This window comes from Nicotiana attenuata, unplaced genomic scaffold (genome assembly GCF_001879085.1).
Source record: "Nicotiana attenuata strain UT unplaced genomic scaffold, NIATTr2, whole genome shotgun sequence".
NCBI classification, from domain to species: domain Eukaryota; kingdom Viridiplantae; phylum Streptophyta; class Magnoliopsida; order Solanales; family Solanaceae; genus Nicotiana; species Nicotiana attenuata.
In genome coordinates, this window is record NW_017673789.1 from 99890 (window position 1) to 114467 (window position 14578).

The 14578-nt window shown below is 38.6% G+C and overlaps 2 protein-coding genes and 2 pseudogenes across 2 annotated transcripts; 2 read left to right on the forward strand and 2 right to left on the reverse strand.

Annotated features, from left to right (window-relative positions):
- The first annotated feature begins 1361 nt into the window (after nt 1–1361).
- LOC109217301 (anthocyanidin 3-O-glucosyltransferase 2-like) lies at nt 1362–3317 on the forward strand. Its single transcript, XM_019381543.1, has one exon. The coding sequence runs from the start codon at nt 1570–1572 to the stop codon at nt 3004–3006; it is 1437 nt and encodes a 478-aa protein (XP_019237088.1). The 5' UTR covers nt 1362–1569; the 3' UTR covers nt 3007–3317.
- A 126-nt stretch (nt 3318–3443) lies between these two features.
- Nucleotides 3444–6533, reverse strand: LOC109217302 (annotated as a pseudogene).
- A 243-nt stretch (nt 6534–6776) lies between these two features.
- Nucleotides 6777–8525, reverse strand: LOC109217303 (anthocyanidin 3-O-glucosyltransferase 6-like). The gene has a single exon (XM_019381544.1). The coding sequence runs from the start codon at nt 8484–8486 to the stop codon at nt 7038–7040; it is 1449 nt and encodes a 482-aa protein (XP_019237089.1). The 5' UTR covers nt 8487–8525; the 3' UTR covers nt 6777–7037.
- Nucleotides 8526–9561: 1036 nt separating this feature from the next.
- Nucleotides 9562–11358, forward strand: LOC109217304 (annotated as a pseudogene).
- Nucleotides 11359–14578: the final 3220 nt, after the last annotated feature.

Genomic DNA, 14578 nt, shown 5'->3' on the forward strand with positions numbered 1-14578 from the left:
ACCATTTTGATGTTTACACCGTTTCAGTATAAAAAAATGATGCTAAGGGTTGGAAATACCCTTAGATAAAGAGGACAACATTTGTATTGTGACTTGTAAAACTGTTAGTTTGCAATAGTAGAATTTCAAATGAGCTTTAAAAAACAAAATAACTGAATTACAATAGAAGGTAATTCTCAAACCAAAACAAACGTAGACAACTAAATTTGGACATTTTTCTCTAAAGTACTCCTCCCGTTTCAAAAAGATTATTCTAGTTTGACTAGGCGCAAAGTTTAATAAAGAAGGGAAGACTTTTGAGATATCCAGCTAGTGTACCACTTAAGCTTTATAGATCATGGGTTCCTAAAGATAATATTAGACCATTTCTGTAAATTATGTACATGAAAAAACTGATTTGCCGGAAAGACCATGGGTTCATGTAAACCCCACATTATAGAGTAAATCCGCCCCCGTTAATAGGCAAGAAAAGTTGATTTCTTTTACTTAAGCTTGTTTGCTTAAACGAAGACTTCTCGTTGAACTTGGAATCACTTGGAAAACAGTGCATGCATGCATTAATCGATTTTTAACTGAAAGATTTGAACGGAAAAAAAAAAAAAGGCAAGGCGTTGCTGCTTCCAGAGGTAAAGTCAGAATTTCAATTTTATGTGTTCTGGATTTTAATTAGAACGATGAGTTTATGTTAATAACTAGGTTCTAAATATAATCTTTGTATATATTTAATAATCTTTTTAACACAAATACATGTTAAAAATACATTATTTAAGCAAAAGGTAGTACTGGTCCGAACCCGTAAAGGGTCTGCTGGCTCTGCCCCTGGCTGCTTCACCAAGAAATGTTATCGTTTTAATGTACTTGTCCTCTTTCAATACATCAAATCAAACGTCATCGAGAAACATTGATTGTCTTTTGGATCAAAATTCACAATAAAACAATATCTGATCATAATTTAATATTCTTACATTGCAGACCAACTTTCGTTCAAGGAATTTGCTTCTCTCTAGACCAGTAAAGCAAATATCTCCTATGGTAGGAGCTAGCAGGTAACAGAATAAATGATCAAGATACGTAGAAGATGGTCCGTACACCATTATAAAAAAAAATCAAATAAAATATATATAATTTAATTAAATAAACTTAAGACATAATATTAAGGTTTGGCTTTAGACCATTAATTTCATTGAGCAGCCCTATATGAACTTGTCCTCTTTCGATGTATCAAATCAATCGTAATTACTGATGTCATAAAAGAAACATTATAACGTTTGTCTTTCCTATCAAAATTCATACTGTTATACACTGCATATTACACAACATCTGATCCTAATTTAATATTCTTACATTGTAGACCAACTTTAGTTCAAGGTAGTTACGTTGCTTCTCACCAAACCAGCAAAGCAGTGACATCATTCTAGTTCAAACTTCAAACCAATCTTGAACCTAGTTCTCCAAGAATAATATACATTATATAAACCTCCAATGACTTTGAATATCTGATTAAGAACCAAAACTTCCACTGAAACTAACATAGTCAAGATTTTTCTAACACCCAACCAAGTGAGAAAAATGAAAACAGCAGAGTTAGTATTCATTCCTGCTCCTGGGATGGGTCACCTTGTACCCACTGTGGAGGTGGCAAAGCAACTAGTCGACAGAGACGAGCAGCTTTCGATCACAGTTCTGATCATGTCGCTTCCCCTGGAGACAAAGATTCCATCCTATACTAAATCACTGTCCTCAGAGTACACTTCTCGTATAACGCTGCTTCCACTTTCTCAACCTGAGACCTCTGTTAGTATGAGCAGTTTTAATGCCATCAATTTTTTTGAGTACATCTCCAGCTACAAGGATCGTGTCAAAGATGCTGTTAATGAAACCTTTAGTTCGTCAAGTTCTGTGAAACTCAAAGGATTTGTAATAGACATGTTCTGCACTGCGATGATTGATGTGGCGAACGAGTTTGGAATCCCAAGTTATGTGTTCTACACTTCTAGTGCAGCTATGCTTGGACTCCAACTCCATTTTCAAAGTCTTAGTATTGAATGCAGTCCGAAAGTTCATAATTGCGTCGACTCTGAATCAGAAGTACTGATCTCAACTTACATTAATCCAGTTCCAGTCAAATGTTTGCCTGGGATTATACTAGACAATGATGAAAGTAGCATCATGTTCGTCAATCATGCACGAAGATTCAGGGAGACGAAAGGAATTATGGTGAACACGTTCGCTGAGCTTGAATCACACGCTTTGAAAGCCCTTTCCGATGATGAGAAAATCCCGCCAATCTACCCAGTTGGGCCTATACTTAACCTTGGAGATGAGAATGAAGATCATAATCAAGAATATGATACGATTATGAAGTGGCTCGACGAGCAGCCTAATTCATCAGTGGTGTTCCTATGCTTTGGAAGCAAGGGATCTTTCGAAGAAGATCAGGTGAAGGAAATAGCAAATGCTCTAGAGAGAAGTGGTAACCGGTTCTTGTGGTCGCTAAGACGACCGCCACCAAAAGACAAGCTACAATTCCCAAGCGAATTCGAGAATCCAGAGGAAGTCTTGCCGGTGGGATTCTTTCAAAGGACTAAAGGAAGAGGAAAGGTGATAGGATGGGCACCCCAGTTGGCTATTTTGTCTCATCCTGCAGTAGGAGGATTCGTGTCGCATTGTGGGTGGAATTCAACTTTGGAGAGTGTTCGTAGTGGTGTACCGATAGCAACATGGCCATTGTATGCAGAGCAACAAAGCAATGCATTTCAACTGGTGAAGGATTTGGGGATGGCAGTGGAGATTAAGATGGATTACAGGGAAGATTTTAATAAGAGAAATCCACCACTGGTTAAAGCTGAGGAGATAGAAGATGGAATTAGGAAGCTGATGGATTCAGAGAATAAAATCAGGGCTAAGGTGATGGAGATGAAGGACAAAAGTAGAGCAGCATTACTGGAGAGTGGATCATCATATGTAGCTCTAGGGCATTTTGTTGAGACTGCCATGAAAAACTAATTTAGCAAGAATAAGCTGGAATTCATGCCTAAACCAGTACTATCATCAGTCTTGCATCATTTCCTTAAATAAAGTAGAGATGCACGTATCTTGTATTGTTACTACTTGCTGTCAATGCTTCTTTCATCTTTTCTTTAGCTGAGGGTCTATCGGAAATAGCCTCTCTGCCCTCCCAGGGTAGGGGTAAGGCTGTGTACACCCTACCCTCCCTAAACCCCACTTGCGGAAATTCACTGGGTTGTTGTTGTTGTTGTTGTAAAGTAGAGATGCACACACGGTTTCTACACGATAGCATGGTTTCAACTAGTGTTGTCCAAGCTTCTTAAATTCCATCATCAGTCATGCATCACCTCCTTAAATAAAGTAGAGATGCACGCACGGTTTCTACACGATAGCATGGTTTCTACTAGTGTTGTCCATTCGGTAAATGCTGCACTGTGTAAGCAAATCCGATCATTAAATATTGATTCGCACCCTTAAAATAATAAGGTGATGTAGGTGCAAGGAATCAGCTTCTAGAATGCAAAATCATGTTCTCTCAGTTAAGAAACAATGTCTTTTCTTTTCCTTTCTTGAGGAATGCCACATACAGATGCATAGACTGCAGCTTAAAGAACATATACTACAAATATCTTTCATAATGACAAATGTCTATGCCAATACACTTACCTTGATGTTTAAGGTTAAGGAGTTAAGGCGTGAGGAACGGACATGAGAAACTCTCCGTTTCAATTTTCCATTTCATGGCAGTGTCCTCTCACTCTAATAGCAGTGAGGCAGCTGATGGAGCCTGACAGTGAAATAAGAATGAAAATGGAAGACATGAAGGAGAAGAGCAGGTTTTCTATAATGGGAGGCTCTTCCGATGCCTCTCTTGGACGTTTTATCGAGCAGGTGATGGACAAAAATCATTATCAACAATTAGCATCAATAATAGAGTCGCTTTCAAATTGCCACATGGTTCTGGGATATAGGATTGTTTACTTATGATAATTGTCTTCTACATTTTGGATGGTGTCAACAATAAATGCTAACATTATCTTTTTTGTGCTACAAAGCAATATATAGCTGATCAAAACTTATTTTCCGATTATACGAGATTAATGCAAATAAATAAAACAAAAGGAGCAATTTTGTTGTGAAAATACACTGCTCTTAGTTTTCCTTTTACTTTCGAAACGATCAACTTGTAAGAAAAGGAACTATTATTGCTGCCGTTGGCCACGCTGAACGGCAATTTAACAGAGATGTGGTGATTGACAATTATTCAGTTATTGCCCATAACCTGCTCGATAAAACGTCCAACAGAGGTGTAGGAAGAACCACCTTCCTTTAGCGCCAATCTGCTCGTCGCCTTATTATCCTCTCTATCTCCTCCGCTTTAATGATATCCGTGTTGCTCCCTCCGATTTTATAATCCATCTTTATATCCACTGCCATACCCAAATCCTTCACCAGTTGAAACGCATTCGCTTGCTGCTCCGAATACATTGGCCAAGTTGCTATTGGCACTCCGAACCAAATACTCTCCAAAATCGAATTCTATCCACAATGTGATACAAATCCACCCACGGCACCATGCGACAAAATTGCCCCTTGGGGTGCCCATCCTATCACCATTCCAATCCCTTTCGTCCTTTGCAAGAACCCTTCAGGCAAGACATCTTCTAGGTTCTCGTAGTCACTTGAATACCATGAATCTTTCGGTGGTGGCTGTTAGGTGTTTGCCATAATTTTTTTTACCATATTTGGTTTTCTTATCTCTTGAAGGAAAAGGGCAATATAATTACCTTAATTAGGTTTTCCTTTTTGTAAAAGAAAATTATAAATTCTTCCATATTTGGCTAGTCCCTTTTCTTGTAGGAAAAGGTTTGGAGTTCTATAAATTGAAGATCTGTCCTCTCATTCAGTAGCATCCACAATATAGCCATAGGGGGCTTGAGAGTCTTGTTTAGGGGGAGAATTTTACGGGACAAGTGTTAGTGTGTCACTTGTGTTTGCCTCTTCGTGAGGTTGTTCTCTCGATATTTTGTACTCTCTTTTATTATAGTGGATTGCTCATCTCCGTTGTGGACGTAGGTTCAGTTGACCGAACCACGTTAAATGTTTGTGTCTCTTTTGATAGGTTTCTCTTTTGATGTATGACTTATCGTCGTTCAAGGTTTGCTTTGCTAGCTTCCGCATGACACCTGATTTTTTCGGTCCTAACAGTGGCTTCCTTAGCGACCACAAGAACCGACACCCACTGTCCTCTAGAGCATTTGCAATTTCCTTAACTTGCTCCTTGTTAGAACTTCCCGATGTTCCAAAACAGAGGAACACTACAGATGATGGAGTTTGCTCATCTAACCATTTGATGATTTCCTGGTGAGATAAATCTTCGTTATCCCTGACACCACTATTGAGGCTCAACAATAGTCCTACCGGATAGACTGGTGGAATTTTCCCGTCCAAAGAGAGTGATTTCAAAGCATGAATTTCAAACTCTAGAAAGGTGTTTACCAAGATACCTTTTGTTTCTTGGTATCTTTTGGCAATATCAAAACCACCTTCCTTGTCCAAGAATATTAACGGCAAACATTTAGCCGGAAATGGATTGAAATATGTAGGTACAGAGAGTTCTAATTCAGGGTTGTCGTTGTACGTGGTAACATCTATGTTAAAATCATCTCGTAGGCTCTGCATATGAAGGTGAAGACCAAGCATGGCTGCACTAGTTGTGTAGAAAACATAAGTTGGGAGCCCGAATTCATTTGCCACGTCTATGATTGTGGTACACATCATGTCAATCACAAAACCGGATAGTAGTGTTGTTTTAGATTGTAAAATTTGAGCCACAACTTGTCTGACCTGAGGCTTATGGCTGTCAATGAACCCGGAAAAGAATGTATTGTTGTTGAGGAGTTGCAAAGGAGATTCGTCTCGTGGGAGTTGTATGAATTTCAATCTTAATGATATGAAATTAGTATTTGAGGAAAGTGATTGGATGTAAGGATTGAGGTTGGAGTCGAGGTTCATTTTTATGATAAGGACAGTGATGGAGAGATGTTTCTCGCTAGCTATAAGAAGCTTTGACATCTCTACTGCGGGTACTAGGTGACCCATTCCAGGAGATGGTATGAAGACCAACTCTGTGGTTTTATTTGCATTCATTGTTTGTTTCAAATATATCAACACCAAAGCTACAGATTTCAATTGTGATATTTTAAACTTGGAAGAGGAATATGGGCTTTATTATCACTGAGTGTGGCTTATACCAGCTAGCAACAAAGCATATGTATTATATATAAGAGGAATATCCGAAACTACTCTGAGTATAATAGACCCTTGTAGTCCGGCCCTTTCCCGGACCCAACGCATAGCGGGAGCTTAGTGCACCGGACTGCCCTTTTACTCTGAGCATAGTATAGAATATAGATCTAGTCAACCAAGTGTGGAGTTCAAGAGTATACTTGCGTTGGCGATCAAGAATGGCAATTATGTCATGCCTTTGGTCATAAAATAGTTTTAAGCATAGTAAAGGCAAAAACATCTTCAGCCCATCTCTGTGTAAGGAGATCTATGTGTAAAGATTTTTTTTTTTCACACCCCATTTGTGAGATTGTATCGAGTTTATTTTTGTCATATATTCTCTCTCTTTCTTTTCTTTTCTATTTTTCTCCTACTCCATATGAAATTTGCAATCTAATACTGGTAAATAGGAAGAAGACTAGTCAAAAATCTGAACCAATTCAAATAGAAATGAAAAAATGAAACATTACTCACCCAACTTCAACCACAAATAAGCAATGAAACAATATCTTTTTGCACCTTGAGAACGTATATAATAGTTTCGTTAAGAATTAAGAACATCGCGTATCCTGAGGAGTTTAAATTCCATGCTTTGACAGTGTAAAAGTTTGTACACTCAGGACACTGGATATACATTAAGATAGTTATTAGCCTGTTATTACGGGTTAAAATTCACTGATGGTGCAAAAATATCTTTACATTATCAGTTTACATAACTTAAATCCGTCCCACGAAAATCTTTAGGAAATGTTGCTGATGAAATCCTCAATCAAAAGTTGTAGAGATGTATAAGATGATCCACCTTCCTCCATGGCTGTTCTGCTCTTCTCTTGCATTTCCTTCACTCTTTTCCTCACTTCATTCTCTTCACCCTGCACCATAAGCTTCTTAATTGCGCCTTCAATTTCCTCAGCAGTGACAATATCAACTGGATTTTTCCTTTCAAAATCCTTAACATAATCCATCCGAATCTCCACTGCCAATCCCAATTCTTTAACCAACAAAAACGCATTCATCTGCTGTTCAGCATACAACGGCCAAGCAGCAATAGGCACCCCACAACACACACTCTCCAGTACAGAATTCCACCCACAATGCGACACGAATCCGCCTACAGCAGGATGTGATAATACAGTCACTTGAGGCGCCCATCCTACGACTTTTCCAATCCCATTTGTCCTGTCCAAGAATCCTTCAGGCAGTACTTCCTCAGAATTATCATAATTTTTTGGCATCTCTACTTTACCTTTTGGTGGTGGCCTTCGTAACGACCACAAGAACCTCTGACCGCTGCGCTCCAATGCAATTGCTATTTCTCTTACTTGCTCAGGTTCAAAACTTCCCAATGTACCAAAGCACAAAAACAATACAGATGACTTGGGCTGATCATCCAACCACTTGATAATACTTTCAGTTTCCGGTTTCTTATCCCCGTCTTCAGGATTGGCTACGGGATGAATTGGGTAAATCTGCCGAACAATATTAGCATCGGAAAGAGACTGAAGAGCAAAAGATTCAAGCTCAGCAAAGGTATTAATAATAATACCTTTTGTCTCTTTGAAACGACGGATACCATTGAAGTACAAAATCGAGCTAGGTGTAACAGATTTAGCTGGTCTAGGTAAGATTTTAGCAGGATACAGATTTTTGAATCCAAGAATTGATAATTCCTCATTAGACTCAGAGTAATCATACTTGGAAATTTCGTCTTCGTTAGCATTACTCCTAAGAGCTTCAAAATGAAGCGATAACGCAAGAAAAGCAGTAGCCGAAGTAAAGAAAATGTAACTGGGAACACCAAATTCATTGGCCACGTCAATCATGGAAATGCAGAACATATCAAGAACGAACCCACAACAGCTATTACTAGTAATGTTGTTACGAACATATTCTCTTACCTTTGATTTATGACCCACGACGAAATCATACAAGAATCTGTCCTTGTTAGACAAGAGTTCAGCAGCTGTTTTTGAGTCAATTGAAACATCTACAAAGTGCAAACGGGAATGAGAAGAGAGTGATTGAAGATAAGGTTGAACGCCGAAATCGGCAGGATGTTTCATTATAAGGAGAGAAATGGAAAGACGTTCATCTGTATCAAGAATCAGTTTGGAAATTTCAACTGCGGAAGCTACGTGACCCAATCCAGGCGATGGAATGAAAACCAGCTCTGGTTTTTTTGTGTCCATAGCTCTGTTATCAGCGTATTAGGCAGAGTAAGAGAATTCTGAATCTTTTATATGAACTATAATTAAGTTGTGAGGAATAAAAGGAAATACGTGGGATCATGTTGTTCACTTGAATTTGTATTTGGGATAATTATATAAATATCCCTATTGTTTTTGAAATTACAGAAACCTCCCTTAACTTTTGAACTATTGGGTAACAACTATTTCTAGTGAGGTTATTACCAGTGTTTTAGGTGGGGGCGTGAGACAAGGTGTTTTATCTAACACGTCGGCGAGACATAAGCCCTTAGGCGAGAGGCATACGCCCCATGGTTATCTAATTTTAATATTTTATAAATTGATACAATAAATATATAAATAAAAATAAATTAAAATTGTAAAATTTTTAAAAAAAATTATAAAATTAGTAAAAAAAATGTATATATCTATTTACAAATATGCTAACATGTGCACGAAACATACAAACAAATATTCTTTTAATTGAAAAAGCAAAAGATGTAAAGATGCATTACACATATAACATGACTATGATACAACATACTTCAGAGTAGTGAAAATGTTATTCTAGTTTCAAATAATTCAAAGAAAAAAAATAATAATAATATAAAGTTAATTGATTAAGAACCTAAAAATATATATTTTTTGTATATATACATTCTGTGTGTTATATACAAAAATTATACAAATTTTATACTTTTTTCGGCTACCAAACATAAATATTTTCTGGCACGGGCTAAAAGTGATAATACCCCTTGATTGTTTAGCACTTATAAGCAATTTTACAGCATTACTCATTTTTACCTCTTGTAGTTGGTAATTTGCCGTTGTTTTTAATATTACAAAGCCGATATTTGAAGGAAGTTTACCTATAAATATATCCTTTTGTGACGTGATAATGTCAAAATTACACTGTATATATAACGGAAACTCATTTCCCTTTAAGGGGGGATTGAAGGGAATTTTGTGAAGAAAAAATAAATTATGAAAGTATGTGACTTGAACTATTGATTGGTGTGTGTACATATATGCCTGCCACACCCACACCACATGGGAATGGATGGGTGATGAATGATACCAAGTGTATAAGCTTTTAAAAATGCAATGACTAAGCGTCTTTCTCAATCTCAATAGCCTTTCTACTTTAATAATAATAGTAGCAAATTTGTAAACTTGTTGTACTCTGTCCTGTCCACCGGAAAACACAGAAACCTTATCTCATACCACAAACACCAGCACCGAATTACTACTCCAGCAAAAGATAGAGAAACCTCAATGACAACGAAAGCAGAGCTGGTTTTCATTCCTGCGCCGGGAGCTGGCCCCCTCATCTCCACCGTCCAAATCGCAAAGCTCATTCTTGACAGAGATGAGAGGCTCTGCATCTCTGTCCTTATCATGAAGCTTCCCATGGATTTCGGCACTCAATCCTACGTCGAGTCCCTCTCTTCTACAGTCCGCTTAAAGTTCGTCGACATTACTGTCGACGAGAAAACTACTGCTGAATTAATGTCAAATAAGGAAACTTTCTTCTTAGATTTCATTCGAGGTCACAAACCAAAAGTAATTGACTTTGTTCATAACATGACCTCTAATTCTCGGCTCGCAGGCTTCGTTCTTGACATGTTCTGCATTCCCATGATAGACGTGGCCAATGAATTTAGTGTTCCGACTTACGTTTTCTTTACATCTAGAGCTTCTTTCCTAGCTCTCTGCCTTCATTTTGAGTCCCTTAAAAAGGAGCATAATATAGACACCTCCAAGTACAGGGACTCACTTGAGGAATTGACAATCCCTGGTTTTAAAGGAAGTTCCGCAAATTTACCCGGTTGGTCCTGTGGTGAATTTTAAGGAAGGTGGTCACGGTCAAAACAGCCAATCCGAAACAGAGAGCATTATAAAATGGTTGGATGACAAGCCAGAGTCCTCTGTAGTGTTTTTGTGCTTTGGAAGCATGGGAAGTTTTGAACCTGAACAGGTCAAAGAAATAGCGATTGCATTGGAGTGTAGCGGTCACAGGTTCTTATGGTCGTTACGAAGACCTCCACCTAAGGGAAAAATGGAGCTACCGAGTAATTATGAGAATTTTGAGGAAGTGCTACCGGAAGGGTTTATTGAAAGGACAAATGGAGTTGGCAAAGTGATAGGATGGGCACCTCAAGTAACGGTGCTATCTCATCCAGCGGTGGGCGGATTTGTGTCTCATTGTGGATGGAATTCTATACTGGAAAGCTTCTGCTTTGGGGTCCCTATGGCCACTTGGCCTCATTATGCCGAACAGCAAATGAATGCATTCGCGCTGGTTAAAGAATTGGAATTGGCAGTGGAGATTCGGATGGTCTATGTTAAGGATTTTGAAGGGAAAAATCCTGTTGACATTGTGACTGCCAAGGAAATTGAAAGTGGCATACGGCAGCTGATGGCAGATGGCGACAAGAACGGAATCAGGAAAAAGGTGAAGGAGATGAAAGAGAAGTGCAGTGCAGCAATGAAGGAGGGTGGTTCATCCTATGCATCTCTTGGGCTTCTAATTGAGGATGTCATTAGTAACATTTCTTGATCATTTTGCTCTATCCTTTTCTTTTCTTTTTTAATTTCTATTACATTGGGGGATTTCGCGAAATGAAGATAAAGAAGGCAAGAATTGGACTTACACATGTTATTTTTACCCGTTGCACAAGATAACTTGTCATATTTTCAAGATTATAAATCTCACATTCTAAGTGTATTGGGAAAAATTATATTTGTATATAAAGGTGATGTGTCAAGACACGTGGATTAGTCAAATGGTCAAAGAATCGCAATTAACCACGAGTCAGGAGTTACTACAGATACGAGCAAGGAAAGAGGAAGAGGCACGGGACTTCAGACAAGTAACACGGCGCCCGTACCTATTTAAGTCATTTATATCCGAGAATCAGAAGGAATGAATCTGACAGCATACGAGGGTCCAAATACAATATTTGATAAGCATTAAATGCTGAAAACGTTAGAGAATCTGTCTTAAATGTAATGATTATGTAACGTAGCAATCAATGTCATTTATTGCCCATAATAGCCTTATTATGACCAAAGCAAGGCACTTACATCAAAGATAGCTATAAAAGGAGAAGACTGAACAATTGTAAGGACGCGAAAAATCATCTATACTTTGGTTTACTTGCTTTATTCAATTATATTCTAGCTATTCAAATTATTCTCTTTTATATATTATTGCGATTATCAGTGACCCGTGTTCTTCTAAAATATAGCTTTAGTCAAAATTCTATTTTTTGGTTAAACAAATTGGTTCCGTTATCGGGAATCTGATAATCCATTTTATTTTAGCCTAACTTCCCTTGTTGCGTCAACCATGTCGAACAACAATGACAACATTCAGGGAAACCAAGAAAATCAAACAACCCAGCAACTTCAGGGAGATCCATAGAACAACAACGTAATGATTACTTCTCCACAAGGCTCTCCACAGCGGTCTCGTGAAGGCACTCCTGATGGGTCTCATACAGATGGACAAGCTCAATTCGAGAATGTTGAAACTATGGATGAGGCTTTACAAAAACTTATTGCTTCTCAAGTCAATAAAGCTCTTCAGGCTTTTGTTAGCCAATTACCTGCTGCACCACCTACACCCACACCAAATAACAACACTCTAGAGAACCCTCGTTCTGGACTCGTTAATTCAGGTAGTGGTGGAACCCCCAACGAATCACAGGAGGGAGAACCAGGTAATTTAGTTAATTCTAATTTACAGAATTTAGTACTAACATTGCAGAAACAGCTCAAGGAGCAAAATGACCGCATAGAGCAAATACCCGGGGTGCCACCAGTGATCAAAGGGGTAGATATGGATAAATTTCACAACAACCTTGGAAGCCAAGTGCTGCTCCCCTTCCAATCCCAAAGAAATTCAAAATGCCTGAGATGCCAAAATACGATGGAACAACAGACCCGCGAGACCACGTGACTGCGTTCACAACAGGTGTAAAAGGCAATGATTTGACTAAGCAGGAGATTGAATCTGTTTTAGTCAAAAAATTTGGTGAAACACTCACTAAAGGTGCACTAACATGGTATTCTCTTTTACTCGAAAATTCTATAAATTCTTTTGCTGAGCTTGCAGATTCTTTTATCAAAGCACACTGGGGAGCCCAAAAAGTCGAAAAAAGAATGGAAGATATTTTCAAGATCAAGCAAGGGGACTCATAATTGCTTAGGGAATTTGTGGACAGATTTCAGCGTGAAAGAATGACATTGCCACGTGTACCGGATAACTGGGCAGCTATAGCATTCACGAGCAATTTGAATGAAAAAAGCTCAGAAGCTACGAGGCGACTCAAGAAAAGCCTTCGAGAATTCTCAGCTACAACATGGAATGATGTTTACAATCGTTATAGCACAAAATTGAGGATTGAAAAAGATATTATTTCACGACATCAAAAAGAAGAAAAGGTAAGCTCAAGGCGGGCTGAAAACGAAACAAGGTCCGGTAAAAACAGGTACGAGCCATACATGGGACCTGCGGGAAGAGACTCACGGTCAAAACAGGATAATCAGAGGTACGATCACAGATCAAGGAATAGAGAGTCAGGCTCATCATCAAGATTTGGGAGTGACCGAAGCGCACGTGAGCCACGAGACAATGATGGAAGTCTAAAGGCAAGGTTTGGCGGTTATAATTTCAACGTGAGTACTTCTGAACTCGTGGCTGTTTTAAGAAGCATGGGAGATAAGGTACGGTGGCCCGAGGAAATGAGATCAAATCCAAACAGACGAAACCCTGATCATTGGTGCGAATTTCATAACGATCATGGGCATAAAACAGCAGATTGCAGGTTTTTGCAGGGTGAAGTTGATCATTTTTTAAAACAAGGATATCTCACTGAGTTATTTAGTGAGAAAGGTAAACAAGCATACATGAAGAACAGCCAGGAGCCTCCAAAACCACCTTCTCCCAAGAGAACTGTCAACGTTATAAGTGGGGGTGAAGAGATCAACGGCGTATCATATAAAAAGGTTTCTAAAGTAACAATTACCCACGGGAAGCGACCTCAAAATGTCTTGGAGGAAGAAAATATTACATTCGATGATGCAGATACTGAGGGTTTATTAACTCCACATAACGACGCACTGGTAATATCTTTACTTGTACATGACACTAACGTGAAACGAGTTTTAATTGATCCAGGTAGTTCCGTGAACATTATTTTGATAAGAGTATTACGTGAGATGCAAGCTGAAGATAACATGATACCAAAGGCGCATACTCTATCTGAATTTGATAATTCTAGTGTTGTCACAAAAGGAGAGGTAACACTCACCACATTCGCTGAAGGAGTCGTCAAAGATACAAAGTTCCAGGTGGTAGATATGGAGATGGCTTACAACATGATTCTTGAGAGACCATGGATCCACGAAATGGATGTTGTTCCTTCAACCTTGCATCAAGTTATTAAATTTTCGACGCCATGGGGAATATGTCAAATCAGGGGGGATCAACAAACATCCAGGAGCATCAACTCCGTGGCTAATTTAAATACGAAGGGTGAAGAGAAATAGCAATTACAGAATTCAGTTGAGGATAACTTAACATCAACCTCAACTGAACAAGGGCAAACGGATGTGGATTCAAGGCCTGATTCCATTCAAGAGCCAGAGGAAAATGAAAATATCAAAACGACGATAGAAGAGCTGGAGGCATTGGTTTTGTTTATACACTGGCCAGAAAGAAAAGTGTATATAGGAGCCAATCTCAGCCCGGATATGAAACGTAAGTTGATTGAATTTTTAAAAGCTAACGCAGATTGTTTTGCTTGGTCCCATTCTGATATGACAGGTATACCACCGGAGGTAATGACTCATAAGTTGAATGAAGATCCATCTCATCCACCTATCAAACAAAAGAAGAGAAAGAAGGGCACTTTAAAAAACCAGGTGATTCAGGATGAGGTACACAAATTGTTAAAGAATGGGTCTATTCGCGAGGTAAAGTATCCTGAGTGGTTAGCCAACACTGTTGTGGTACCTAAAAGGAATGGTAAATGGCGAGTCTGTGTAGACTATACAGATCTTAACAAAGCTTAGTCCTAAAGACCTCT

Excerpts from the sequence above, each read along its gene's own strand:
- LOC109217303 (XM_019381544.1), bottom strand. The coding sequence starts at position 8,486 with ATGGACACAAAAAAACCAGAGCTGGTTTTCATTCCATCGCCTGGATTG.
- LOC109217301 (XM_019381543.1), top strand. The coding sequence starts at position 1,570 with ATGAAAACAGCAGAGTTAGTATTCATTCCTGCTCCTGGGATGGGTCAC.